The sequence below is a fragment of the Ursus americanus genome, chromosome 15 (genome assembly GCF_024610735.1).
Source record: "Ursus americanus isolate L20-20 chromosome 15, mUrsAme1.1.p, whole genome shotgun sequence".
NCBI lineage: Eukaryota > Metazoa > Chordata > Mammalia > Carnivora > Ursidae > Ursus > Ursus americanus.
In genome coordinates, this window is record NC_142141.1 from 38,544,306 (window position 1) to 38,572,261 (window position 27,956).

Below are 27,956 nucleotides of genomic sequence, written 5' to 3' on the forward strand. Positions count from 1 at the left end.
TCTTGCCAAGCAAGAGCACGACGTCTAAGACATTCAGAAAGTACTTCCCAGCTGGTCAGCTGGCAGGTTAGAACAAGTGTCACTTTGGGAATCAAGAACAGTAAAATTAGTGCCAACAGAGGTGTCCTGAACACAAGGTTGCTAATTCAGAGCGAGCCTATGGCTGGGACAGGCTGCCTGCAGGTGGGGATTCCCAGCCAGGCCCCCGCTGTCACTCGTCACTGGGGCACCTCCCCGCTGCTGCAGGCATCCTCCTCGGCATTTCTGACAGCGAATTCTGTTGTAAAGACTGCTTCATTACGTGCTGAGACTACTGTTACCTTTGGACTCACAGAAGTAGGAGTTCTTATTAAATTTGAATAAAAGTACCTGGAGAGATTATATAAACTATATACCATGTTATCCAAATGCTGAGATACCATGATCTTTTCAGAAATCGTTAGAAGCTTTCTCTAAGAGTGACATTTAAATGATCTGTAGTGCAAAGGATAATTTGAGCCTTTTCTATTTTCAGAAGGCATTTGTATCTGAAAGGACATTAATGATGTTAGGGCCCTGAGTGGCTTTAATGGCAAAGTAATTACGTTTACAAATGCACTGAGCCTTCTAACATAATTACGATCACTGATCTTCGAAACAGTTTCGATTGGTGTCACACCACCGCGCTGAAATAGCATATTTTCAGCTTCAGCCTGTAAAAGTTTTGTTCCAGTTAGGCCAGAAAGAATTTTAACATGTACAAATGGTACTTCTCTTTTTTAATACACTGTAGGATCAATATAATCATGGATCTCTCTGCACGTCATCACTTCACTGTTTGATTTCAGAAATCAAAGTCAACAGTTGAAGTAAGAAAATTCCTAGCAGAAGAGGTGACTGAAAGTAAGTGCACGCTCAGTTACTGAATGCCTACTGTGTGCGGGCACGGTGCTCACACCGGAAAGCCTTAACCTTTACATTTCTGCAAGGTTGGTCTCATCCCGATTTTACAGATTTTTTTTTTTTTTGTAAAGATTTTATTAGAGAGAGAGACAGCACGAGCAGGGAAGAGGGAAAAGCAGGCTCCCCACTGAGCAGGGAGCCCGACTCAGACCTCCATCCCAGGACACTGGGATCATGACCTGAGCCGCAGGCAGACGCTTCACCGACGGAGCCACCCAAACACCCGTTTTACAGATTAAGGGAAAGAAAAAAGGCTTAAAGAGTTTGAATGACCTGCCCAAGTTCGTCTAGTTGGCACTGGAATGTCATCTAAGATCTCAGGGTTCAGAGCCCATGTCCTGGGCACCGTTGGAAGCCGTACCTCTCGTTCAGGTAACTGTGCACATGCCCCATCAGTCAGGGCTTGAGTCACCTGTGACCCAAAGCACAGAACAACCGAGGCTCCGGTAATGCGGGAGTTTGATTTCCCTGGTCCAGGGCCTGCAGGGTCCCTCCGATGTGTGAAGAACAGAGGCTGCTGGGCTCTTGTGGCTCGGCCCTGGGAGACTCGCGGGGAGACGGGGCTAGAGTTCCAGCCACTACCTCTTCGTGTAAGCCGGCCAGAGGGAGGAATAAGGACGTCCCCCATCTTGAAGGACATGTCCCAAAAGTCGCTCAAGCCACTGGCCAGAAAGGACACCTCGCTGCCAGGGCGGCTGGGAAGGTAATCGCATTCTAAGTGGCTTTGTGCCCAGCTAGAGATCAGAGTTGAGGGAAGAAGGGGACTGAGACACTAGTAATGGCCTCTGTCACCATGTGCTTACAGAACAGGCCAGAAATAAAATGTACATCTTAAACCCTTTGTCTTCCCTTTTGTGAGGGTGTATCTTGCTGGCAAGAAGGGAAACATTAACTCGTATTTCTCTGGATGTTTGAGTATTTCCTGAAAACCAGTAACAAACCCTCACTACCCACCATCCAGAATGAACAAACAAACGCTAACATTTTCCTTCGGATCTTACAGACAAGTGGACTCCGTTCGATAGGCTGCCCTTGCCACCACGTCCCACTTCCGTTCCTCTCCCTCCCTTTCCAGAGGCAATCACTCTCTGAACAATGTTTCCCAGGGAGGTTGCTGTACTTTCTCTTCATAAATAACAACAGTATTTTTAAAAACTTAAAAATGGCATTCATTTCATCTTCCAACAGCCTATTTTCATTCAGTATTTTCCCCCCAATGGCTATCACTGAATATTACAGATCAAGTTCACTCACTTTAACTGTTCAATTGTTTGCCATCTTAAAATAGTCCCTAGTTGCTCCATTTTCTTGTTCATGGACACTTAGGCTATTTCCCACCTTTCCCAGATACAAACAATTCGGCTGCGAGCATCCATATGTAATAATACGCAGCCTTGTACGCAAGGGCGTGCGTTCTGGACAGTACTGCTTCTCAAGCTGTAAGGAGCAAGTCAGTCACCAAAGAAATCTCAACCACAGACTCTCACTGGGCACGTCCGGGGTGGGACCTGAGCGCCGCCTTCACAAGAGAGGTCCCAGGGCAAGGCCGTGCTGCTCTGCGGGCACCGGGAAGCGAGACTAGGCATGTGCCTAGGGTCACAGAGCCTACGGTCAGAGGCTACACCTGCCTTCAGCTTTCACTGACATCTCAAATTCAATCCATTTTACTCCAAAAGAAATGAACGTGTTCTCGTTTCTTCATCCTCACCAACATTCGACCTCGATCTTGTGAGACTTTTTGCCTTCTGCCAATCTGAAAGCATAGAACATTAAGTCATATTTCTGTGGTTATCGGTAATGATGATCTTTTCACATTGTTTAACTATTCCAGCTTTTTCCGTTCATAGATTTCACCCATTTTTTTATTATTATTTTTTAAAGATTTTATTTATTTATTCGACAGAGATAGAGACAGCCAGCGAGAGAGGGAACACAAGCAGGGGAAGTGGGAGAGGAAGAAGCAGGCTCCCAGCAGAAGAGCCTGATGTGGGGCTCGATCCCATAACGCCGGGATCACGCCCTGAGCCGAAGGCAGACGCCCAACCGCTTTGCCACCCAGGTGCCCCTCACCCATTTTTCTAATACAGTCATTCTAAGTGTGGTCTGGGAGGCCTAAGGGGCCCGTGAGGTCCCTCCTTTTCTAATTTCCTACCCAGACGAGGCTCCATTTTCTTCATATACTTGAATCAAACACAGAGCAACAGACTGATTGCAGAAGCTGATATGAGAATCCTTAATTCCATTGAGCTAGATAAAGAAATTTAAAAAAATGTGGAATGATGGGGGTGCCTGGGTGCCTCAGTCGGTTAAATGTCTGACTTCTACTCAGGTCATGGTCCTGGGATCAAGCCCCAAATTGGACTCCGTGCTCAGCAGGGAGGCTGCTTCTCCTTCTCCCTCTCCCTGCACTGGCGTTCTCTAATAAAATAGTTTTAAAGATGTGAAACAATGCCTCTCTTCTCATTAAACTTTCATTTTGAAAGTTATTTTTCATATTTGTTATTTAACATGTATTATTTTTAATAAATACTTTTAAAATCCATTTTAATTTCTAAGAGAGTAAGTATCAATAGATAGAAGCCACACACACAAATACTTTCTGGAGTTCTCAATTTTTGGGTGTGTGAAGGGTCTTGTGACCAAAAAGTCTGAGAACGACTGTAGTAATGCACGTCTGTCATTTGCTCACTCATTTGTAGGAGGTACTTTTTCATGTTTTCTGGATGCTAACCTGTCCGTTTTATGTATATATATTGCAAACCATTTCTCCCAGTCTGAGGCTTTTTACTGATGGTGCCCGTTGTTCTACAAAAGCTTTTTATTCTGATGCGGTCCTGTTCTCCTCTAGTCTACTTCTGCTAAGGATACTGCTCCTTTCGAAACAGAAGTCTCACCCCAGCTCTGGCACCACTGAACAAATCACGAATTACGGAGAGAAAACTCCTCATAGAGCCCGCCCTCCATGCATCCTCCACAGCTCAGCCTACTTCAGTCAGAATGGCGCTCCCCACTGACTCGTAACGAGATCAGCGTAAAATATGTGCTCGTGTATTTTGGACTATTCTGTTTTGCTTCAGAAAAATGAAATCGAATGTCCGTGATTCACCAAAAATATTTTACCTTCAGCATAATACATGTTTCTGTTTTCCTCTTCAGAAGTGGATTAGGAAGGACATTCCTATACAACTTAATACATGTTTAATTCAATGTACACCTCAGTCTGCAAATATCTTAACTGAAAAAGATTTGACTTTTAAATTCAACATTTTGTATAAAGCTTTCATATTTAAAAAGCACTTTCATAATACTGTTTTATCCGGGGCGCCTGGCTGGCTCAGTGAGAAGAGCACATGGCTCTTGATCTTGGGGTCATGAGTTCAAGCCCCATCATGGGAATAGAGATTACTTCAAATAAATAAATAAACTTTAAAAAAAATGACAAAAATACTACTACTAATTTATCTGCCCTTCGTGATAATCCTGTATGATAAACGGAGACAATACCATGCTAAGAACTGTGCTGGAGGTAAGAATGAAATTCAGAGAAGTTAAATGATTTGTTGGCATTATATGCACAGGACTACAAATGAGATCGAACTTTCAATCACAACTGATGAAGATCCCTTCAAACTATGGTTGAGTCTTGTCAATCAGAATAAAAGCGACAAGTCACCCCAATCAATCCTCACATGAAGCAGAAACCACACACCTGCCTGGTGGGTACGAGGGAAAGCATAGAATGTCTGAAGGCATTCGCAGGACATTCTCTGCCTTTCAAGGGGACTTCATAATTGTACCGTACATAATATGTGATCAGTATGTCCTCTTGTTCATCGATATTCCTATTCTTATTACAGCCAATTCTCCTAGTTCTAATTAGAGGAGGGTTGCAAGTTTTCAGACCAAGCCTGGGGGAAGAGCCCAAAGACCTGGCTGCTATTTCCCCTGAAGGGACAAGAAAGGGACAAGGGGGGCTGTAATTAGGAGGAATTAGTGATAGAGAGAAACAGAAAGGAAGAAGATAAAGAAAATCTACTTATGGAGCAACCTGGGTGGCTCAGTCAGCTAAGAGTCAGCTTTCAGCTCAGGTCATGATCCCAGGGTCCTTGGATCGAGCCCCACCTCAGGCTCCCTGCTCAACCAAACACAGAGCTCATCGGGGAGTCGGCTTGCCCCTCTGCCTCTGCTCCTCCCCCTATGGGTCCTCCTTCTCTCTCTCCCTCAAATAAATAAAATCTTTTAAAAAATCTACTTGTATCTCTAAATGAAGAAAAAAATTAAAATACAAATGCATATTTTCACGTCAATCACACGGAATGACCCACGCGCTCAGTACTACCATGAGGCTCTCTGAAAAGCCCTTGCCGTCAGAGACTCAAATGTCAGAGCTCATACGTGACTGAAGACTCAAGGATATAAGGAGAGAGCTTCACTGAACACAGAGTATATATTCTAAGCTGTGAGTTCAAAGTCACTCTCAAGACCAATTGTAAGAACAGCCTATTTTGGGGTGCCTGGGTGGCACAGCGGTTAAGCGTCTGCCTTCGGCTCAGGGCGTGATCCCAGCGTTATGGGATCGAGCCCCACATCAGGCTCCTCTGCTATGAGCCTGCTTCTTCCTCTCCACTCCCCCTGCTTGTGTTCCCTCTCTCGCTGGCTGTCTCTATCTCTGTCAAATGAATAAATAAAATCTTTAAAAAAAACAAACAAACAACTGCCTATTTAACCCATCCTCATCCTAAAAATGGACTCATCACCGATCCATATACTTGACCACACTCACTTTCGACCATTCTGTTTTTCGAGGTAATATTCATCTTTGCTAAGAACAGATGGCATAAGTATCAGCCCCATGAAAAAACCTTTAATAAAAAAGTTGTTTTCCATTAAATGATGAAAAAAACAAAATTAAAAACTTCTGAAAATAGTGAAGAAAAAAATCCCAAGGCAGAATATCCTTTGTTAAAGAGTCAGAATAAAGTCGGAACCACCCGACACCTGGATCCATCACGCTTTACGGCCGTCAGAACCACCCGCCACCTGGATCCATCACGCTTTACGGCCGTCAGAACCACCCGACACCTGGATCCATCACGCTTTACGGCCGTCAGAACCACCCGACACCTGGATCCATCACGCTTTACGGCCGTCAGAACCACCCGACACCTGGATCCATCACGCTTTACGGCCGTCACTGTGCCAAAGGAGGGAGTGCCACATACACTGATTTGCTTCCACCTCCACGATTTCAATCAGAGCAAAACACCAAAAGATATGCCTTACTGAGAATTACCTATAAAATCTCAAAGTAAATCACCATGGTTATACCTTGAGATACTAGTCTTGAAACATAACCACATATGTTCAATTAGTTTCTACCTACCACTGTCCTTGAGGAAAAAAATACAGTAATCAACAATAGGTTATTTAGAAATAATTTTAAAATCAGAACTGGAGTCATGGTATCAGGTGAGAAAAAAATCTATGATGATTTTAAAACAAACTGAGTCTTTGACAGATCATGAAACAGAATACAAAAGAACTGAATCATATAAAATTACTATGTGAAATCCATAAAATAAAACAGAAAGGAGCATTTGTATGTGTTAAAATAATTTAATTCTCCCTGTACATTTCTGTCCCTGTGAGCCAACAGAAATCAAGAATGCACACTTTACAATATGTACCTGTTTTGAGACATTCAAGTCAATTCAGATGGCAAAGTAGAATTCAATCACTAATGAAATGTTTAAAAAATATATATTAAACAAAAAAATGTTTTTACAAGATAAAAAATAATCTTCCACAATGCAATAAATTGCAGATCACCGAAATTTTAACTCTTTAGATGACTTCAGTTCAGTTTTTGGTTTCAAAATCTAGAGACAATCAAAAAGAAAAAGCGTTGGCAGAATTTCTATCTGTTTTTACGTTTCTCTTTCTTGCTTCGACTACTTGTTACACTGTTTAAAGAACATGACGAAGGTGCTCTTGCATGACCTGTGGCCTTCAGATGGTCAAAAAGTTTATTCCGGGATGGAAATTCACTATGGCAGGTTGCACAGCTGATAAGAACATCACTCTGAAGAGGGAAAAAAAACCATAAATAAGAGTAAGTGTTATTACCCGAGAGCGGTGATTTGGGTTTTCACGTTGAGATTAAATATCAAATATTTCAAAATAAAGACTTTTTAACAAAATGACAGCCACAAAGACAGGCTCAAAAGAGGCAGCTGTTCTTAGAAGTTAAGTCCCATCGACCAACACCATCAACTTTAGGAGTCCTGAGGCATTCAACAGTACGCACCCTCCGGACTAGATCGAGGTTTTAGATTTCCAAGTAATGGAAAACAGAGCAGTAACTTCTGTTACACTCTGGCATTCCCAACGTGCCTTTTATTCTAGAACAACAGTGACAGCAGCACAGATATAAATTCTACATTCGTCCAGAAAAACTGTGGACGACCCACACCCATACGGCAGGTGCAGCAGGGCTCACCAAATACATCTTTAGAACAAGAACAAAGAGTTTAGATTAGACTGCTGAAACAAGGTCCACTGAAAACATGTCAATATGATTTTGACCTACCACTGTCTGTGGTTCAGCAGGTACTTTGACAGATTTTTTTGTATCTTTGGCTTTCTTTCCTTTGGGTCTAGGAGCACTGGAAAATAAATTATAGAACTGTTACAATCCAATAATAATGTACCCCTTTTAATTGTTATTTTGCTCTCAAGAAGACTCAAAAAGAGTGATATGCACTCTAAAGGCTAATTCATTAATTTTAATGGCCAACCTAATTAATTTTCACATCTCCAATGAACAGCTTTAAAGAGCCACTTTAAAGATCACAGTAGATGTCAAATTGGACACCAAAACTAATGAACCTATGTAAAACGGTTGAAACACAAGCTACAACACCTTACAGGACTGTGCGGTTCCTTGCTCTCCTGCTCGAGCCACAGGCCCACCCCAGGCCTCCATCACCGTGTTTCCCTCACGGACGCCACCTCAGTCCCTAAACCCCCGAGTGCACCGTCCCGCCCCCTCGCTGCTGCTCCAACGGTCATAAGGACTGGCGTCTCAGGCGCCCACTCTCCTCTGTCATGGGAACTCTTTCTCGTGGTCCTGGACAGCGACCCAAGGCTACTTACTGTTCAGATCTTTCCTCAAGAAATAAGAAATTACTCTTGCTCTAGAGGAACAGGGGAGGCTGGAGACAAGAAAGCAAGGCCAGGCAGGAAGAAGAGACCAGGAATGCTCTCTCCCGACAGAGACCTTCCTCTGGCCAGCCACTGTGACCCGGTGCGGCCCCCACATTCCGGGGCTCCTGCCAGCAGGAAGGGCCCAGGCTGTGGATACAGATCCTGATGACCGGCACTGCGGGGCCCAGCACAGGAGGACTGCCCGAGCACGGACACACGGTTCCCGGCGCTCCAGGCAGGTGGGGCGCGGCCTCATCAGGAGGCCTGTTCTCATGTGAGTGTCAGGGGTTACTGATCTGGGATAAAATAAGGACCTCAACAGGATAAAAACGGGATCAAAGGGACTTTCTGATTTGGGCCATGCTGCTGAAATGTCCGCAGGCACACTCCTCCTTTCCGACATGCTTCGCCCGGATACAGGCGGATGTCTGTCTGGATCAACGTACAAGTCACTGATAACACCTGAGCTGCTTCATCAATCATGGGAAGGACGTATTTGAGACATGAAAAGATATTCTTACCACCAACATTAATTAGAAAACACCATCAACTGGACTTACTTCTTAGCTTCACTGTTGGGATCATCACAGAGTTCGGCAGTCTCAGCGACACTGACACTTTCTCGGGGACTACCATCCAATTCTTTGGCACGGTCTTGATTTAAGTTGGTATCTTCTGATTCAACCTTTACTTCTTCTCCAGTTCCATTTTCATTGAAATTATCATCGTAATTCTAGGTAGTAGAACATGTATACATTATAAAATAAATATAGTAATAATCCCAGCTTAGGATACCAAATAATTATACTACACAATTATAATGTCCTGTATGCTCTGGAGGAGGAGATCTTCAGGAAGTAAAAAGAAAAAGCAGATAGTAATTTAAAAACATGAATACTCATTACAGAAATACTAAATTAGGGAAAAATTGGAAACAGTCCATATGTTTAATAAGTGAATGATTGAATTATGAAGGGAATTATGAAGCTCTTAAAAATCATGGTTGCAAAGACACTGATTCAATTTTGTGGAACAATACTTACAACACATTAGCTAAAATATAAAAGAGAAAATTATATATAATGTCTGATCACAATTTAATACTAAGTAGTATCTATACACAGAATTAGGGGTGATATTTATAGTTCTCTGTATTTTCCAAACGATCTGCAATGAGCACCTATTTTATAGTTAGAAAAAAAAAACCAGCAAATAAGCATTATAAAAAAGACAAAGCTTGGCAAACACCCTTCACTACGTGAAGGGTGTTTGCTGTTGTTGGTTTGGGTTGGGGCAACATTTTGCCCCATTTGCTTTCCCTTCCCTTCCTCCCTCCTCTCTGCACACACACACCCTGCCCCCATACCCGGAACGATGCAAGTAAGCGCAGGCAGATATCATGACCCTTCCCCATGTGGCTCCTAAGAACAAAGACATGCTCCTACATCCCCAAAAGACCCTCTTCGTACTCAAGAATTTAATGCTGATGATCTGCTCCATAATCCGTATTCACAACCCAGTAACGTCCTCTCTTGTGAGCCCTGACAGGTCAGGGTGACAGTCAAGGACCCCATGCTGCGTGTAGTGGTCATGCCCTTTGAATCTCCTTTGTTCTAGAACCACAGCCCTACTTTTTGTCTTTCATGACACTGACAATCTGCTGGCTGTTCCGTCCCACAGTTTGACTCTGCCCGATTGTCTCCTTACGATTAGATTCAGGTTACACACTTCTAGCAAAAATATTAGCACCAAAATATCTACTAAGTTCAGGATTTATTTTTTTGCAGGTAATTTTGTCTTTGGAATGTGTCCCATGAAGGGTGTTCAGAGTACAGTGCTCAAAAGTTACTTGGATTCCTCCTTTAGGTCAGCTGGGGTCAGCTGTTTACATTCATTTTCAGTTTTCGGGTTTTCTTTTACTTTCCTGGTTATGCAAATTTCTTTTTCTGACCATCCAGAAAACTCTCCCAGTCTGAAGTTTCCTGATTCTCTGTATTTGCTGCCCGCTGCTCTTTAACCTACTAGTTCACGTCTCCACACCACCTTCCTTTCAAAAAGAACTGAGAAAACATCAGGAAGAGTGTTACATAAAACTAGGTCCAAGCTGGGACTTTCTTCCTGATAGAATCAGAAACCATTGACAAGAGGTATTACTATAAAGGAACAGAGCTTTGGAGGGGAAAAAATGGGGTAGTAAACGCTGCATTTTCGTCGGTAAGAAAACACAAATACATGTGTTTATTACTGCAATCTATAGGACCCACCCTTCCTAACTCAAGACAAGACAGGCTTGGGTTAGGTATGAATCTCTCTTATCTTGTGTTTATGCTAGTGGTTCTGGCACACGTAAAGGAGAGAGGAAATGTTCTAAGCTAATGACTATAGAGTCCTTGGGTAGAAGACGGTATGAGTCATTTTATAAAGGAACATAGAACTTGCTACGTGGTTTTATAATTGAAGCAAAGGTTCCAAGTCACAAATTTTAACAGTGATAAATTCATGTGTCATGTATCATTTTTGGAATATGAGGCAGATAAAACTACTTTCAAATACATAACCATTTAAATAGATAAGCCAAATCTAAAGTTTTATGAAAAATTAATGTGTTAACTAAATTTTCTTGAAAGTATTTTCAGTTTTCAAAAAGAACTGTAACATTTAATACTTAATATAAGCTAATACAATTAGATTAAAGTAGCACAGAAATCAATTCCATTCCCTTAAGAACCACCGAATATTCTTAGTAAAATGGACAAGCTCGTGTGTTTATACATCTACACGATTGTCAGCATCTCTAACAACATAATAACTTATTTAAAAATATTCTTGAGAGATTGGATTTAGATGCCAGGTGTGAAATATTTAAACTACTTACATTTCTGAGTAATATTAAGAAACATTTTTTCAAGAATCATAATCATCACATTTCTAACCAAATGTTCCTTTTGCAAAATTTCATTTGTTGTTGGCAAAAGAAACCTAGATATACAATAATCAACCCTCAGATTTTCACATATTTCTGATTTTAACTGGTGTCTTGATTTAAAGACCCAGTCATCACATGTGTCCAGATATTTTTTTAATATCACTCAGCTAATTAGTGTCAGGGAATTAATTTCATTTGCAAAATTTTAAGACACACCGACAACAGTAATTAAGTAAATTAGCTACATACATATTAATGGCAGAAAAGTGATGAAAAAAGAAAATTGTTTTCAACTCCCTTCAGCCTGTTTTATAACCAACATAAAATTATAGAGTGAAAATCCCTCTCCTTAATACAAACTATACTGGACAAAAGCAGCCCCACTTTATGTTTGACATTTAATGTTAATAAAACTTTTCCAACATACCTGTGCTGGTTTCTGTTTCTTTTTCTTCTGCTTTTTAGAAAGCCTAAGAATAAATATAAATCAAAATGTCAAATATTTAACTCTGTGACTACTTCCTAAGTGGGAAAAAAAAATACTAAAACACTACTGATACAGAGAGAAGTAAAATTTTAAAAGTATTTAATATCACAAGGTATTAAAAAGAAAATATTAACGTTATCATTAGAAAATTAGAACAGTGGTTCCATTGATGGTAATTAGCATATCAATTACCTAGGTATAAAAGTGCTTTTAATACAGTCATAATATATTCTGTAAAGATTATATTTGACATCATGCTTTATCCGTTTCAATACTGTAAGTTCCCTTATGTAGAAAAAACTGTGGAAAATATTAACATAACAGAATAACTTCTTTCAGATAACACAGCATTTAAATGCAACTCATCTCGAATGTGGTAAGTACGTCTAGAAGCATTTTTAGAAGTACTTTTGTTTTGGTGCATCTTCTATTTCTTCCTCAGAATTGGCATTCAATGGATTTTCATCAGTTTGAGGTCCTGAAAAATTTTCTTCCTCCTCCTCCAACTGTTGTTTTAACAAGGCAACCATTTCCCGATGCTTCTTTGATTTTTCATGATTCCTCATGCTGTGAAAGAACAATCTGACGTTAGTAACCACGACAGGATGCACATGTGCCCAAATATGTGGCTGAATAAATGTAACCACGTTAACATTTTTCCCAGTAAGGAAGCAAAATGTGGGGGATCCTACAAAGAGAAGCAGGAGAACCCTGTGAGGACCTCTCAGGCAGGAGGACTCGGCCGGCCCATGCTTGTGCTCTTCTTCCCCGTTTCCCAGCACACTCCCTTCCTTCTGTCCTTTTATCTACATATTTCCTTCCAATTTTTTTTTTGGTCAAATTCTCTATTATTTTTGTTTTCCAATTCTTAAAATTCAAGTCTTCTCTACTGTTTCCTCTTCATCACTGAGTCTTAGCCAAGCGCTTACACGTTCCAGGTTGTACTGTGGGCTTTAGACGATCCTGAGAAATTACAAGACAACCTTCCAACTTGAAGAGAAGACCGCTTGGGTTATGATGTAAGGGCCTCAGGTACCGGGGTAGTTTACCTCCTTTTGCTTTTTTCAATAACCGTCTTTCGCCTTCTCAAGAGGGCTCTCCCTTCTCACTCCCACCATCCTACATGTGAGCTCAGACACATCTACCCTCCTTTGCCTCAAACTCTATGAGCCATGTCCCCTTCAGTGCACGTGCGGGCCACGAAGTCACACTCTACAAAAGAGGGTTGACAGCACATAAGTACCAGAGTTATTAGATGAACAAGAAAGTAGGAAACTTATGTCAATCCCACCAACTTTATCTCATCTGTTCAGACTTGGGTTTTCTAGTTTCAGTTGCTACTCTTCTTTTCCACTAAAATTCTCCTCCTCCCATGGTTTCTTAGAGAAATTGGAACATCTTCTGCCAGAAAGTAAATGCTCAAAAAAATGACTGGAACATGTCAAAAGGACACAGGAGCCACCTTGAAAGAACTCTCACTAATCGTATCTGGAAAAGTTTGAGCATGAAAAGCACAGTAATAAATTTTAAAACACTGAAAAACTTCACAAATTCATACTGATAATAGACAGCTTAGATGGAGGAGAGGCAGGGCTCTTCCTGATAGCAGTAGCCCTAATGACGACTAATAATGGAGAAGGACCACTGGTACCAGAAAGGCCCCTTTTGGAACCATTATGGTGACAAGCGGTACAAGCTGAAATCATCAGTGAATGACAAATCTAGGACGTTTTGATGAGGAGCAAGATACTTGCCTAACTTTAAAGTGTCTCCCCACAGATTACACAGGCTATAAGGTAAAATCTGTGGCAAGGGGAAAAAATACTAACTCTACAGTGGAGAAATGAGACAACGCCCTGGCTGGGTGATCAAAACTATCAAGGAAGGGCAGCCAGATGCTGTACGCTTCCAGAAATGAAGGCCCGGGAGCAGCACGACTTGCTGATGCAGTATTCCAGCTGGAGACACAGAAGCTAATCCTGAGGAGATGGACAAACTCAAGATGATATATACTCCAGTAAAAAAATGTTTTAAAGGGCCCATGCTCTGGAGTAACGACGGCATAGACAAGGGAACTGATCCAGATTAAATAGGACTAAATAAATGAACGCAATCCATGATCCTAGAGCGGCTCCGATCGGAGTGGAAGAGACACCGTACAGGACGTGAACAGAGGGTCTGCTGACAGAAGTGGAAGATGGGCGGTAAAGGACACGAGAGGACCATATCCATGTTACACGTTCCCTGAGGCTGACGCTGTCCTGTGATCACCTAACGGAACACCTAATCTTAAGGAACAAACCGAAGTATTTGGAGGTACAGGAGCATCATGGACGGAACTTACTCTCAAATTCAGGGAAAACAGCGTGTGGAGCAGGGGAGGTGGGGTGCACACCAACGGGGCAAAATGTCAGCAACAGGTGAACCGGGCACTCTATATTCTGTCCTTGCAACTTCTCTGTAAATCTGACATTATTTCCATATAAAAAAATAATTTTTTAAATCTCCTTCACTGTTGCTTTGGTTTTCTTGTTTCTAATTCTTCTGCCCTTGCCACTTCTCTTACCACTCCACAATTTTTCCCTTCAGGGCTCTACACCAACACCTTGTACGACTCCCACACCCCCACTGGCATCCTTCAGTCTCCTTTCTCCTTCCCCGCGTGTGCTTTGTTTCTTTGTCTCTTGCTGACTCTGCTTTTGTGTTCTCCCTATTCTTTCCCCTCTCTTTACCATAGTATCCCTTTAAATACTTTTCTCTTCCTTCTTGTTTCCAAAAGGCGAAGTCCCTCCGCTTCAGCAAATGTAATTTAGGCAGGACATGTTTAAAGCTCCCAGGTTGGCAGCACTGGCCTGCACGGGAGTGTGATGGCCAGAAGGGAGTCTGCCACCAGCGACACAGACTAGCTTTGGTCTAGCCTCCTTGCCTGTGTGACCGTGCCTTCTTTGTGCCAATAAGCAACATTTCTTTCTGGAGACACGTCTGTGTTTTAAAGAGCAGCTATCACGTAGGACTCCTGGCATGAATGAGAATCAGTACAACGTGCTTAACCACTGGTACGAATCCTTCTCCCTCCTCTGCTGCACAGAAATCCCCCCCTGGAGAATGGAGGAGGGCTGGTGACCCACTGCCACGAGCCCTTTCTTTTTAGGACTTCCAGTGTTCTAGTTCACCTCGGAAGAAAAGGGGAGTTCAAAGATCTTAAACTTACGCCTTTTCCGTCTTGAAAGATTTGTCACACGCTGGGCAGTAAAGGTCATCGTACAGTTCAGCATCCTCAGCTTCGTCACTGTCTTTACCTACGAGAGGGGAGCCAACGGTAAGAACTCCGTCTGAGTAGAAGCCAAAATCTAAACCATGTTAATAAATTACATGTCTTCGGTAACGATCTAACATCACACAAATTAGAAACTGTATGTCCTTACAAAAAAACAAACGACGTTCCCAGGATTTGAGCTGACCTTTTGAAAGCAGTCCTGAATTGGAGGATTCCAAATGAACCACTTTGTCTTTCCAGTGCTTCTCATAAGTCTACTGAGAAGACTCAAAGTCTCCTCAAAGTTCTCAGCGTGAGCTAAGTTCAGAAAATCAAATGCCATTTCTATAGTTCTACCACAAAACAGTTTTTTCGACAAAGGTTTTTCAGTTTATCTCTTGTGCAAGATTTGATGCAAACATACTCGTAACTGTAATCTACTCTTAAATGCTTAAATCAACTTAGCTTATAACACTCCATCATTATTCGATGGGCTGGTCATAAAATAGCATCTTATATGTAAACTTTAACGTATCTTTACCCCCTTGTTTTTTTATAAGCTTGGAGCTTTATTAAAATGAAATAATTACTATCAATATAGTCCACAAAATCTAAGCAACTAAAATGCTGAACTGAAAGTCTTTGCAAAATCCCACCTATCTTTATAAGAAATAAACAAGTAAACTGATTGCCACTGAGATTATGCAATGAGATCAATAAAGATCCCAAGGTATCTCTTCTATAGTCTATGTTTTGGTTCTTTATAAATGATATTAATATGATTTTGAAGGACATTCTCACTGAAATCATAAATGATCAAAACTCACCCTACCTAGTGTTAATGTTTAATAAATGGCATAACTGTGCAATTACCTGTACCCTTTCATTATATAAACGATTAATCAAATAGTTAATAAAGAATGTTGGATTGAAGTCAAAATCTGGATCTGAGAATGGTCAGAGGGCAGGCCTATATGCCACAGCTCCTCAGTCTTATCCTCCTCTTCGGTAAAAGGGAAATCATTCTATGCATTTAAGGGGTATTGTGTGAGGATCAAGCAATCTCTTGCATGTGAAAGCACTTCATCAATTTTACATAAAACTCATGCCACCTCACGTTTACAGAATTCATTACAATTTTCAAAAGACTTTCACCCATACTACTTCTAAGTCATTAACAGAAAATTTCATTTTGTAATCATTTTAAGTAAATAAAAGTCCATCATTTTATCATTTGGCTACTAGTCTAAAACATGGCATTTGTAGATAAGGTGAAACTGTGCTTAGATCCTTCCACATTATTCCCCATGGAACAGCTAGAGACAACAGGAAAGGTCGGGTTATTCTCCACAATGCCTATTCCTCGCCTGTTCAGGGCGTCACGTGCCTCGTGCTCTCACGAGAGAGGCCCAGAAAGGACACTTGTCTGCACACCAAGAGGAGCCCCTCAACACAGTCAGAAATGAGAGAAAGAATTTACATACACCACATAGACTCCTGTACAATATCAGTTTTTCTGGAAAGGGCTGCTATTAAAACCTGACCTACCGAGCTTCGTGGCAGGTTTTAAGTAACCAGCAGTCACACTGGTCAATATGCCCATTTGCCGACGTATTTACGCAGCCAGAAGTACAACTGTTTAAAGCATGCTCAGAAAAGCGTTTACGCATCAGATAAACTCTCGTTTCTTACTCTGGTGGTCTAGGGATTCGACGACGTCAATGGACTACCTTTGCTTGGCCTATACGATATTGTTTATCATTTTAATTGTTGCCACAATTCCAGTTTAAAAACTGGAAGAGGTCCCCTAAAAATCCAGATTTCCAGCTCTGCTTAGAAAGCAGACGGCCACAAACAGCCCACCCCCGCCGGCCACCCGCGAGCATCCTCGGTGCACCACGTGGGCCACGAACAGCCCACCCCCGCCGGCCACCCATGAGCATCCCGGGTGTACCACGTGTGCGCACAAACACATTCATTCCCTCGAGTTTCCCGAGGCTCAAAGTTACCGTCGGGCGCGTCTCGGAGCTCAGGTGCCTCGGTCTCCGCCTCATCGGACCCATCTCCAAACTCCTTCTCGTAGCGCGCCTCCATCTCCTTGAGCTCCTTCTCCAGGTCGGCCACAGTCATCCAGCTCTGCTCCTTGTACTGCTCTGCCAGGCTGGGCACACAGCACGGTCTGGTCACGCCGGGAAGCGGGTCCCCGCGCGCTTCTGCTCGCCCTGCAGGCTTCAGACCCGCCCCCCGGAGAGCGGCCTCCTCCCGGACCATCAGCACCCAGCTCCAGGCGGGCAGAGCCACTTACCTGTCGCGTGGGGGATTTTAACTACTCGAAACCTAGAATTCTTAGCAAGTTATTAAAGAAGGCTTGAGGTGCTTTTAAATCCTAAGTGTCGAGTAAAGTGCTCACTTTCCAAAAATGAAGGGTGGGGTGGGGGTAGAATTTGTAAGAAATGAATAATCTTTAAAAGAACGCTACAGTGCTCTGGACGCAAGGTTTTGACACGAACTCCAAGGAACAAAGCTTTAAAGGGCTGAAAAGGAACTAGCGATCTGCAGTGCACCCGACAAAGAGGCAGGACTGCGAGGTGGGGCAGCGTGGGGCGCCGCACGGGCGTCGTGGGTCTGACGCCTGCCTCTGTGACTCCCTCGCTATGGGGTCTTGGACCCGTCTGCCTCGCTTCCTCGAAAGGACGAGGACAAAAGCCAGAACGTACTTCGCAGAACTGCTGTGACCCAAGTGCTTAGAACGGGGCCTGGTCCAGAGGAAGAGATCCACTGACGGTCATTACTATGACGTGTCACAAGAGTCTGGAGAGGATCTCAAGTGTAAAGGCCTCTGGAGGGAAACACGCCAGGCTAGGGTGGCTGACGCAGCCAGGACGAGGCCGTGGCCCCCCAGGAAAGCGCCCCACGAGGCCCGGCCTCACGGCCCCACACCTGGACTGAGCAAGGGGCCCGGCCGCGCGTCCCAGCGCGTCCCGTACTTGGCCTGCTTCAGCTTCTGCTGCCGCCTCATCTCCTCCGCCTTCCTGGCCTTCTGGGCGTTCTGTTCCTCCACCAGCTTCCGGTGCGCCTGCACTCTTCGGTCTCTCTTACGGATGAAGGCCACCAGCTGGCGCACAAGCTCATTCTTCTCCTTTCTCGCTTTGTCACGGATCTTTTTGTTTTCCTTCTCCATGGCTCGTTTCTCCCAGCGGTTTGAAGCTTGTCGCGTGTCGTATTCTTCCTTCCAGGCAAAGTTCTTCTGAGTGCAGAAGCTCTGCCAATAGGCGTAGAAAGGATGGACCACCTGGAGACGAAGAGAGCAAGGAAAATGCTGACGTTTAAGATTGTTTTCTTCAGCAAGGCAGCAAGTATCAGTGACACAAAACATCTTCTCTGTTTTCGTTTACATGACATCACCACTACTCAATGGAGAAGAAGTCCTTTCAGGGCTTTACGGATAAATCAGTCTCCAGAACAAACTGAATGAGGCGATGAACGGGATGGGACCACGCTCAACAAACAGGAAGAAGTACAGAAGGATGCTCGGAGGGCGCCGAAAGCCCCTCCAGGAAGGGAGAGAGGGGAGGAGAGTTAGTTACAGTGTGGGACCGAGAATTAGGATCCATTCTTCTTGAAGAAAGAAATGGGGAGAAGACACACTGATAAATGCTAATTAGAAAACGGCAATGCAGTTTTCGTCTACCGTATCATAGTCGCTCTGGGAGTCTCCGAAAGTGGGGAAATCCTCCATCTCCTCTTCTAACACAGACTCTAGTTCTTCCTTCGCAATCATTTCAAAAACGTTACGATAAACTGTATAAAAGCCCTAAAACACAGTAGCAGGAACACAAATTCTTAATATTTTTATAGTCTAATCACAGAATACGATTTTAAAACGTAACACAAAAACTTCAACGTTAGAGAATTACAGGCTCAAACTCTGTCACTGGCAGAACATTTCAGTTTCAGCTGGAGGCTTTCGTATGCTGACAGTTGAAATATGAAGGCAATCGTTTGTCAGTTTTCAAAATGAACACTGTTTCACCGATGATAAATAATTTTAAGAATTCTCTTTGTGCCTGAAAGTCTCGTGCTTGAGAGGAAATTAAGAGTGAGTTGGTTTATCTTACTTTTTCGTCATCACCATAACCAGAGTAACAGGTCACAGTGAAATAGTGAAGCACATCTAAGCTGTCGTCTTGATATTCCCCATCGAGCCCACCTTTAAGTAGAGCCTCTCTGTGATTATCATACCTAAACAAAACAAATTAGCATCGTCAGTGAACGCTGAATAAATAAGAATTCAGGACTCTTTACTCTGAAACAGCCCAAATATTATTATACATTTTAATGGGTCCAATCCACACTCAAAAAAATTTTTTTAAAAATATCAACATGAAAAAGACTTGATAATCTTTCACAGAACTGCTTAAAACCATCACTGCAACTTCCAGTCCGATGAAGGCCTGACATAGTACTCGCCCATACGAACAAAGGACCTTACAAGCCAGGGAATTTCCACGACTCCCCCAGAAAGGCAGCTGCATTTCTACAGGTAAGAAATATTACTAAATAGGTCAGCACTGGACATAATCGGCTCCACGGACTGATTATATATTTGTGATCGGATTTATCAACATAGACCAAAACAAGACCCTTCCTAGGTTTATGTCAACCATCTACGAGTTTCACATATACACAATTCCTCCTTATAATAACTCTGTAACGTTTAGTTCTCATCCCCAAAGATACAACCGGAATCCGAAGCTCTGCGATACTAAATAATCTGTCCATCATCACAAACCCAATGAGCAGCAAAGCTAGAATTCTGAACCAGGACTTCCGCACTGCAAGGACTGTGCTCCTCGTCACTGTGCAGTCTGGCCTGCAGGTAACAGGAGAGTTAATAGCAGGGGCTTCAGACCAAAAGACAAGAGAGTCCTTAGCACACGAAGGCCACCTGAGATCTGGAGAAGGGGACAGAGCCAAGGAAGTCAGGAAAGAATGTCAAAGTTCCTAAAGGAAAACAAAAGCACTTCTGAGGCCACATCTCCACATTTTTCAAGAGGAGAAAAAGGTAGGATTCCCTCTCTGATTTTCACATAAAAGACAATTTTTAAAGAATTTTTTTTTTTTTTTTTACAGCCGTTCTCTCGAGAGCCAGCCGTGTTGGACGCTAACACACACAAGACTCGCCCCGCACCACGGCCCCCCCTCGCATGTTGTAACAGCAGGTTCTTGCACGGTTATGTCAGGGCTTCAAACCTGTTGCTTTGTAGCAAAAAGTTCATCAAGAATCTGAAAACTCAACTTTAAACATAGAAATTTTTGTCCGGAAAGGGTATTAAATTATCGGGTCATCACAAGTAGAAGTATCTGTCACAGACGCAGAAGCTTAACTCCATTTCCTCATATAAAGTCGTTCTTGGGGAAATCCTGCAATTCTTGCTCTGAAACACTCTGTTTTTAAGGACAAGTTGACATTCTTGTCTAACACCAGTAAACTTGTCCTACACCAAAGAGATCCCATTTAATGAGAAGCTACTTTACAAGTATCAAAGCTAAATCTCTCTAATATTGCCAAGCTTTGTTCCACCACCTGTAACAAGAAATAACTGGAGTATTCACCTCTAAGGTTGCCTCCGATTCTAATACTGCATTTTATAGATGCCTCAGAACACACTGAGACATTTGACAAAGATGCAGTTTTTAAATCTTCTATTGATAATTCTTCCCAACAAAATACCCTAAGAGAGGAGGGACAGGGTGATGCTCACCAGGCTCTTTCCTGAGGGTCACTCAACACGTCATATGCTGCTTGGATTAATTTAAACTGTTCTGCTGCTTCTGCTGCATTATCCAGGTTTTTATCTGTTAAGATAAAGTCACAGATATTCAGTCATCAAACAAGTAGAGAGAATCTCAAAGGGACCTCTTCCGTCACAAACGCCATAAAGAGATGAGGAGTGTACAAAACAAAGAAAAACAATCAGGGAAAAGCAAAGAGAGCCTGGTGAGAGTTGATAATCAGGATATGTGAGAAGTATCTACTTGAGTAGAAATTGCATGCTTTCCCCTAAGCCTTTGTGCATCACTGAGCACTCAATCTGGACATCCACAAATGGAAAACCCCGAGTAGTATCCATTTTATTTTTAGAAAAAGCAAAAAATATATATCAAATCAGTTATAGAAGGACTGCTATTATTTAGTCCTAAATTATGTTTATTGTTCACACGGTCTTTATGTTTTTTCTTTCTTATCAACATAGACCAAAATAAATCTCATAAAGCTTTAAAAATATATATGAATTACTCTTTCCTTAGCTGTGCTTCCTTAACTATGAATTCAGAGAGCATCTCTGCCTCAGGGAGGTACGCAGCTTCCAAGATGGCCCCCAAGGATCCCCACCTCCTGGCGTCCACGCCCTGTGGAGCCCCCTCACAGGACAGCAGGGTTGGTCTGTGTGACCAACAGCAGGCAGCAGAATGATGATGGCACAGTAAGTTACTTCTGAGATTGCTTTATAAAACACTGCAGTTTCCATCTTGGGCTCTCGCTCTCTTAGATCGCTCTGGGAGTAGCCAGCTGCCACAGCAAGAAGACACTCGGGTGGCCCGCGTGGAGAACAGCGGCCTCTGGCCTGCAGCCAGCAAGGAAATAAGGCCTGCCGATACCATGTGAGTGAGACTGAAAACGGGTTTTCCCAATGAGGATACCACCTCATGAGAAACCCTGAGCCAAAACCACCCAGCTAAGCCATTCCCACACTCTGATCCTCAGAAACTGAGTCCATATGACACGTTTGCTGTGTTTACTGTTTTAAGCCCTACGTTTTTGGTAATCTGTTATGTAGCAATAGATAACTAATATACTCAGAAAGTAAAATATTTTCAATCTACTCTGGAGCATACCAAAACAACTCAATACTTGCCCTCTAAGAGGCCGGAGGAAAAGTAGGACAGAAACATATACCCTAGGAATAATCTTGCAGCCTTAGAACAAGGCCCTCGGGGGCACCCTGCCTCCTCTTTTTAGGTACCATCACACTGGTGTCCAGTCCTTCAGGTGGTTTTCTGCCCGACCACTGTCACGGACAACACTTTCTCAAGGGCAGCAATTTGCCATAGCTCTCTTTGCTAAGGTGCTTTAACATAAAAAGCTTTCACTATTTTAGAATCATGGCAACTTGAAATGGAAAAACGCCCCCCATCCCTGCAGCCTCGCTGTAAGTGGCAATAACACAATGCCAGTCTAAGTCCCCTCCCACAGCCCAGCCCCTCTGAAGACAGCCAATGGTTACTCCAAAGTCCACCTCTTCCTGGGAATAAATACTCCCATTTCTCACGGCACCCCGTAATCCTCTACTTCAAATGCAGTCAAAGACAGGCACCAATAATCAAGGAGCCATTCAGTACTTCCTTTTCTTCACACTCTACTTGTAATCACTAAAGCTCATTACAATAACTTTCCACAACGGCATCACGTTACATCAATCTGAATTTACAGCTGACAAAGTTTCACGTATTTTTCATACACAAGCCAAGCGATAACTATATAATGGACTTTTTAAAAACTCAGATATAGCTCTGAAACCATTCTGTGGCAGACACTGAAGTTTAGATCAGCCAACGCCTCTCTCCTTTTCTCTTGCAGCCTCTATTGTGGAGGCTCACTAAGCTCAAGGACTTGCTTTCCAACCTCCCTTGCTGCTAGGAATGGCCATATGACACAGCTCTGATCAATGAGATGACAGCAGAAGTCTAATTATTAGTGTCTTTTCTTTCCTTCCTCTTTCTTCTTGTCTTGCATGTGGACATGATGTTTGGCGCTTCAGCAGCCATCTTGAGACTGTGAAGAAAAAGCCAAGAGATTCACAGTGACATTAATGAATCCCTGAAACAATGCCAGCAGGCACCTACCTTCAAAACTTCTTGTGGGATGAGAGAGGGTGAGAGAGAGAGAAACCTTTATTTAAGCCACTGTGGTTAGGTTTTCTGTTATTTCCAACTAATACTACCAAATTCCATCTTGTTGTGGCCCTGTCGCAATCAGGCTTTTGGTAATGCAGGACACTCAGTGCCCTACTGCAATTATTTTAAATTCTGATTACCACTCTGTGAAAGACACTACTAGCTGCCTACCTAATATCTAGTCTCCTCTTCCTCCTAACAAAACCCTGATTTTGTTCACAGTAACGTACCCAGTCAAAAAAACTCACCTCCCCACACTTTCTTGAGGTTGGGGAGATCGGGTGACCCAGTTTTAGCCAATGAGATACAAGCACATGCCAACCAAGTGAAACTTCCCAGGAAAGATTCCATTTTCCATATAGAGATGGGCTTTGGTGGCACTCACCTTATGCCCTTAACTCAGCCCAAAGTCAGGGTATGAGGCCTACAGGTGATTATGAGGATTGAGACAGAGACTGCTAGTTTATTCCCCTCTTCCAGTAACAAGCCAACCCTGACTTTGTGGTGGGCACCAGGTCCCATTATAAAGACTCCATTTCCCAGTCTCCTGAGAGACTTCGCATGACTGTGACTAAGCTCTGATCTGTAACACCTGTAAAAGCGTTCTAGGACAACTTTTAAGAACTTCCTTAACAGGCTACCAGCACGCACTCTTTGTCCCTGCCCTGCCCTCTCCTCCTCCACTCTGCTCCCTGGGACCCGACCCACCCTGGGCAGTGAGGGCCCACCTGAAGGCTGCTGAGCAGAGTCCACAGACCTCGTGAAGGAGAACTGCTACGTGGTGGCTTGCCTGCCTGTCTCTGAACCTTGACATCAGAGAGCCAGAAACTTCCAGCTCTGAGGCTTAACCGCTGACACTTGGTGCAGGACAATGGAGCAGGTCTTTGATGGTTTCAGCAAGAGCTGGAGCTACCAAGACGGGTCCCCTGTGGATTTCTTGCCAGGTGAGAAAAAGCAAACTGTTTGGTTTAGTGACTGTCGCCACCTTCCTGTCATATGCAGCTGAACGCAGTCCAGATATGCCTTCAAGGCGAGAGTCATGATTTCTACATCTTTCATCATTCAAAAACACTCATGATTTCTACATCTTCATCAAATCATTCATAAACTTTCTGTCATAAATAAAAAAGCACAGTCCCAATTAAAGCAGAATGGCAGAAAACGCCAGCAAATAAATCTTCCCACATAAAACAAAAAAGGTGACTGGGGGAGGTATGTGGGTGGTTCTTCTTCACCTTTTAATCAGTACCGTACTTCGTTGTCCTGTTTCTTCCCACACCCTTTCTTCCTCCCCCAAAGAAGTTTGGAGAAAGCTCAAGCTTTTAAACACAGAAAGCCCATCAGTGTACCGGCTGAAAATAAGATCTAGCCTCTTCCTAAAGAATCTTTCTTAAATAATTTTTTTCAGCCTGTCATATGGCTTATTTCACTTAAATATGCCTGAACTGGTTGACTATAATGTTAAACTGGGATCTAAACACATAAATGCAGTAAGTTAAAAAGCAATAATAAAGAAACAAAAAGCCCATTTATTTTTAGCCACATGCACAGGCCACAGGAATTACAAATCCAGTCATCAAAGTTTAAAAGGCATTCTCACACTATTCTTCATGCTTTTCTCTCCATTCACTCACTCTTCTACTCCCTCCCAAGCTTTTTTACAGTGCCTTCTGGAAAATTCCACGGATTGAGCCTTTTAAGTCCTGCCCTGACTGAAGCCAGGCTCCCTGAGAACACCACTTCTTTGCAGGGCTTCCTTCTCAGGCTCCTTACTCACCTCCAAGGGCACATTAGCATTCCTTCCAGATTCAAACCATTGGCCAACCCCATCTTCTTCCTCTTCTCACCGTCCACACATCACTCAACCACTGCCCCTTAACTCACTGAGAATTCTGGCACTTGGCTCAGAGTTTCCATCCCCAGGTCCTGTGGTCACCATGGGTGACTTCAATGTACTCTGACCTCCCGGTCTCCCTACTCCCACTCTCGCCTGCTCCAATCCACTCTCTCCACGTGGCCGGAGAAATACCTGAAAAACCACCACCTATCTTTTTCCCTGCTTCCCACTGCCCTTAGGCTAAAAGCCAATCTACCTCATCTAGTTTACCCCCACCTCCAAGACCTGGCTGCTGCATAGCTGGCCGCGCTCCCCTTTTTGCCCTCCCTGCACTCCGCCATACTCTGCCTGGCCTCCCTCCACCTGCGCTCCCTGACTTCTGGCTCTCGGTCTCACCTTAGAGGTCACTTCGGGGAAGCACATCTCTCCCACCCACACAGAAACCCAGGCCGGGTCAGGCACGCGTGCTCCTAAGCATCTTGTACTCGCCTTCATACCCCCTGATCTCACCAGCCCGAAACTGCCTGTTTTCCTGGGACTCCCTGATGACTCTATGTGACAGAAGGGCAGGGACCATTCCTGTCTCATTCACACAGTAAAGTGGTCGCAGAAGTCATAAAATAAAAGCCTTCCCTTCACAAGGAGTGATTGCACTAGGAAGTAATGTTGACCCTACTAAAAATTATTTTCAGTTGCTCAATTTAAAAAAACCCAAAAAACACAGAATACCTTTAAGAATGAAAAATGAGCAGCCTTTCTTTTTGAAGTACAAATTATTCTTTGAATCAAAGCCCATATGTTAACCTCAGAAACATCTAACACAGGACCTCCCACATAGAATGAATTAAACATTTGCTAACTGACGGGCTTAACAAATTAACAAACCAGCACAGCAAAATATATCAAGAGCCTGTGTCGCCTGGGGAGTATGTATCCTTTAAATGTACAGGCATCTTCAACCCAAAAGATATTTAGGATGTTATGATTTATGATGACATTCAGAGAAGACATTCACATTTCGTTTCTAACCAGTTTGGTTTCAAAATAGTTAACTGATGTTTTCTTAACGTTTGTATACGTCTTCCTTCTTTCCTTGCACTGATTTCCAATTAATCACCAAATCTGACCATTTTTCCTCCACAGCATGTCTTTAGCCCCGCTTTGCCCTTTCCTCCCACTGACCCCCAGCCTGTCATGGGTCCTTACTTGCCATGGTGGACACCACCTGACTTCTGTCCTCGTCCCTCTTCAATCCACTCAGCCCCCCTCACAGTACCACTTCAAGACATCTTAATAAAACCGGCTTCAACTCTCCCTTATTGGAAAAACCAATTTCACAGCCCTGAGCCTAACATTCAGGACCCTTTACAATCTAATCTTAAAACTACACTCAAAAACATCTTCATATTATCATCAAAATTACATATGCATTTGGTCACAAGCGTTAATCCTCTTCCTCACACTTGTCCAGCCAGAAGAGTCAAGGAATTCCTAACTTCCTTTTAATTCCTAACTTAATTTCTTATGACAACCCCTATTCCTCTAAGTATATGTTTCTATACTATTTTTGGATTTATTAATTTTGGATATAGCTACTAACTTCCTGCTGTGATGAATGTTTAGCTCACTGCTTCCTTTCCGATACATATCACATTTGTTTAGTTCCTGTTGGTAATCATTACCACTTTAAGTAACAAACCCATACCTTTATTTCTTCTTCCACCAACTACAGACCTTTTGACTTTGGGTCCCAGGCCCTTCCTTCAGCTCTTCTCTCAACCCATATTTTCAGATTTCCAATAAATACTGCCTTCAGTCAAACTGTCCCCTGGACCATCTTTGGTCCACCACGGTGCTCTTCCCTCTACTCTTAAGCTCACTTTTCCCAATTCCATTACTCTAAGATCCAGCTTTAAATCTAGACTCCTCTGCCAAGGGGAAGTCTCACTGCCTCTCAGGACATAGTGAGACACACCCCTCCCGAATTCCTGGGGCATTTATTAGTTGTTCTATTAATCCAACTACCAATTACGTATGCTGCACTATTTTGTTTGCGCTTGTATTTAACTTTTGGTGCCTTACAGCATGTTTTCCCAGTAGCACTTCAGAATCTTACTATGGTGATTTGCACATACTGGAGATTCTATAAACACCCTTATTGATCAGTGCTAATACCTAAACCTCTTATAAACCTCAAAAAGCTGATACACAACTACAGCCTTAGTTTCCCAGTCTGAAAGATCAGATGACTTCACAGAAGTCACACAGGCCTGAACTACCACCAAATAAAACATCCAAAAGAAGTCTACTTCTAAGTACACAAACTTCACTAGGGAAGACGACCAATTAAAACTCCAAATCTGCAAAACATCCCAAGTGGAGTACAGGATCTGTATTTCAACAACTTACTGGAAAAGGAGGTGAAAATAAGCACAGCTATTTAAAAGACAGTTTACTAGCTTCTTTGTCTTAATTTCAATAAGGGGCGATAAATTACACTTGGATAGCTGGGATTGCGTGATAAAGTTAAGGGCTGCTGAGCGGCAGAGACTCAAGCAAGGACCAAGCTCGCGAGCTCAGGACTCCTGCTTCTTCGATGGTGTCTGCGAAGGGGTGGGAGGGGCGGGTGAAGTCGCTAGAATGAGTCCTTCCCATCAAGTGCCACTGCGGGTAGCGTCGAGGTTGGTGGGTGGGCGGGGGAACGTCTGGGAAGGGACGGGGTGCCCGGGGCTCAAGTGAAGCCTGGGGTGAGGGATGCGTCCGCCGACGGACGCGGAAAACGCCCGGCGGGAAGAGCACTGCGCAGGGGCACCTGGCCGGGGACCCGGGCAGGGTTTCCAGAGCGAGGGGAGTTACAGGGCGGGCAGGTTGAGGCTGGCCAGGGTCCCGGAGTTACTCTGGGAAGAGGGGGGCGAAGGGGGGCGGGGGCCCGGCTTTTGCAAGGGCTGCGACGGTTGCGGAGTAGTTACCCGGGTGCCATTTCAGGGCCAGCTTCCGATAGGCCTTCTTGAGCTCCTCCTCGCTGGCATCGCGCCGCACCCCCAGCGCTTCGTAGTGACACTTCATCGCCCGGCCGGGCAGGGGGCTGGGGCCGGGGCCCGGGGCGGGGCCGGGGCCCGGGCCCGGGCCGAAGTGGTGGCGGCGGCGCTGCTGGTCCTCTTCGGCAGCGGGAGCCCGGCGCCCGCACCGGGCCAGCCAGCGAGCGCGGCGGCGGCGGCAGCGGCGCGGGGTGGCGGCGGCGCGCGGCGGCGACAGGCGGCGCGGGCTGCGGCACGCGGGCGCGCGGAGGGGGCGGTGCCGGCGGCCCCGGCAGCGCATGGGCTGGGGGAGGGCTCGGTTCCCG

At 43.9% G+C, this 27,956-nt stretch overlaps 1 protein-coding gene across 2 annotated transcripts; it reads right to left on the reverse strand.

Annotated features, from left to right (window-relative positions):
* DNAJC21 (DnaJ heat shock protein family (Hsp40) member C21) lies at positions 1 to 27,931 on the reverse strand. Of its 2 annotated transcripts, XR_006777642.2 has the most exons (13): positions 27,583 to 27,931; positions 20,583 to 20,676; positions 18,936 to 19,059; positions 18,509 to 18,631; positions 17,805 to 18,109; positions 16,827 to 16,978; positions 14,773 to 14,860; positions 11,970 to 12,128; positions 11,502 to 11,544; positions 8,709 to 8,881; positions 7,532 to 7,607; positions 6,630 to 7,024; positions 1 to 2,695 (listed from the first exon to the last, which is right to left on the reverse strand). XR_006777642.2 is itself a non-coding variant. In XM_045787226.2 (12 exons), exons 1-12 carry the CDS (start codon positions 27,929 to 27,931, stop codon positions 6,860 to 6,862), a joined length of 1,851 nt encoding a protein of 616 aa, XP_045643182.2. In that variant the 3' UTR covers positions 6,539 to 6,859. The 2 variants fall into 2 exon arrangements, 1 of the variants encoding a protein (XP_045643182.2); XM_045787226.2 differs by lacking the exon at positions 1 to 2,695 and having other exon boundaries at positions 6,539 to 7,024.
* Positions 27,932 to 27,956: the final 25 nt, after the last annotated feature.

Bases quoted from the DNA above. Each gene is read 5' to 3' on its own strand.
- DNAJC21 (XM_045787226.2), bottom strand. From the start codon at position 27,931: ATGCGCTGCCGGGGCCGCCGGCACCGCCCCCTCCGCGCGCCCGCGTGC. The intron at 20,677-27,582 runs GTAACTACTCCG...TTATCTTAACAG, and splicing joins GGCCCTGAAATGGCACCCGG to ATAAAAACCTGGATAATGCA. The intron at 12,129-14,772 runs GTAAGTTTAAGA...GTTCTTTCACAG, and splicing joins TCTTTCAAGACGGAAAAGGC to CATGAGGAATCATGAAAAAT.